We start from the raw sequence: 381 nt of genomic DNA, 5'->3' as shown, positions 1-381 counted from the left end.
TGCGCTTGTCCCATGAAGGCCTGCCATGCCGGGATTGCTAGCAAGCTGGGAAAGCATTGCACTCTGGTCCGGGCTGGCAAAGTGCCCTTGATCCATGGGGTTAGCCTGGGCAGCTACCAGTCCTGGATGTGGGGAGCTGGTCTGCGGGGAGACGTGGTGTGGAGAAGGCTGAGGTTGCATCCGAGGGGACGGGCTGGAATGGGGGGGCTGGGACTGGGGCCGCGGCGAGGGTACAGGCTGCGGAGAACGCACTTGATTGGTGAGCGATGAAGGGAGCTGCTGGCCCTGTAGGTGCGGGGACTGGGCCTGATTGGGGGGCATGTGCTGCTGGGGGCTCATAGGATTGGGCTGAGCTGGGGACCCCATCTGCTGCTGAAGTAG

At 63.8% G+C, this 381-nt stretch overlaps 1 protein-coding gene across 1 annotated transcript in view; it reads right to left on the bottom strand.

Annotated features, from left to right (window-relative positions):
* Positions 1 to 381, bottom strand: part of EP300 (E1A binding protein p300) — a gene marked incomplete at its 5' end in the record, with an annotated part of 31,140 nt that overhangs the window by 635 nt on the left and 30,124 nt on the right. The window contains one exon of the mRNA XM_010136853.1: positions 21 to 381. Within this exon, the coding sequence (XP_010135155.1) occupies positions 21 to 381 (361 nt within the window). The remainder of the gene's footprint in view (positions 1 to 20) is intronic.

Source organism: Buceros rhinoceros, unplaced genomic scaffold, assembly GCF_000710305.1.
Source record: "Buceros rhinoceros silvestris isolate BGI_N320 unplaced genomic scaffold, ASM71030v1 scaffold21795, whole genome shotgun sequence".
Classification (NCBI taxonomy): domain Eukaryota; kingdom Metazoa; phylum Chordata; class Aves; order Bucerotiformes; family Bucerotidae; genus Buceros; species Buceros rhinoceros.
This window is presented reverse-complemented; position numbering and strand designations above follow the sequence as displayed.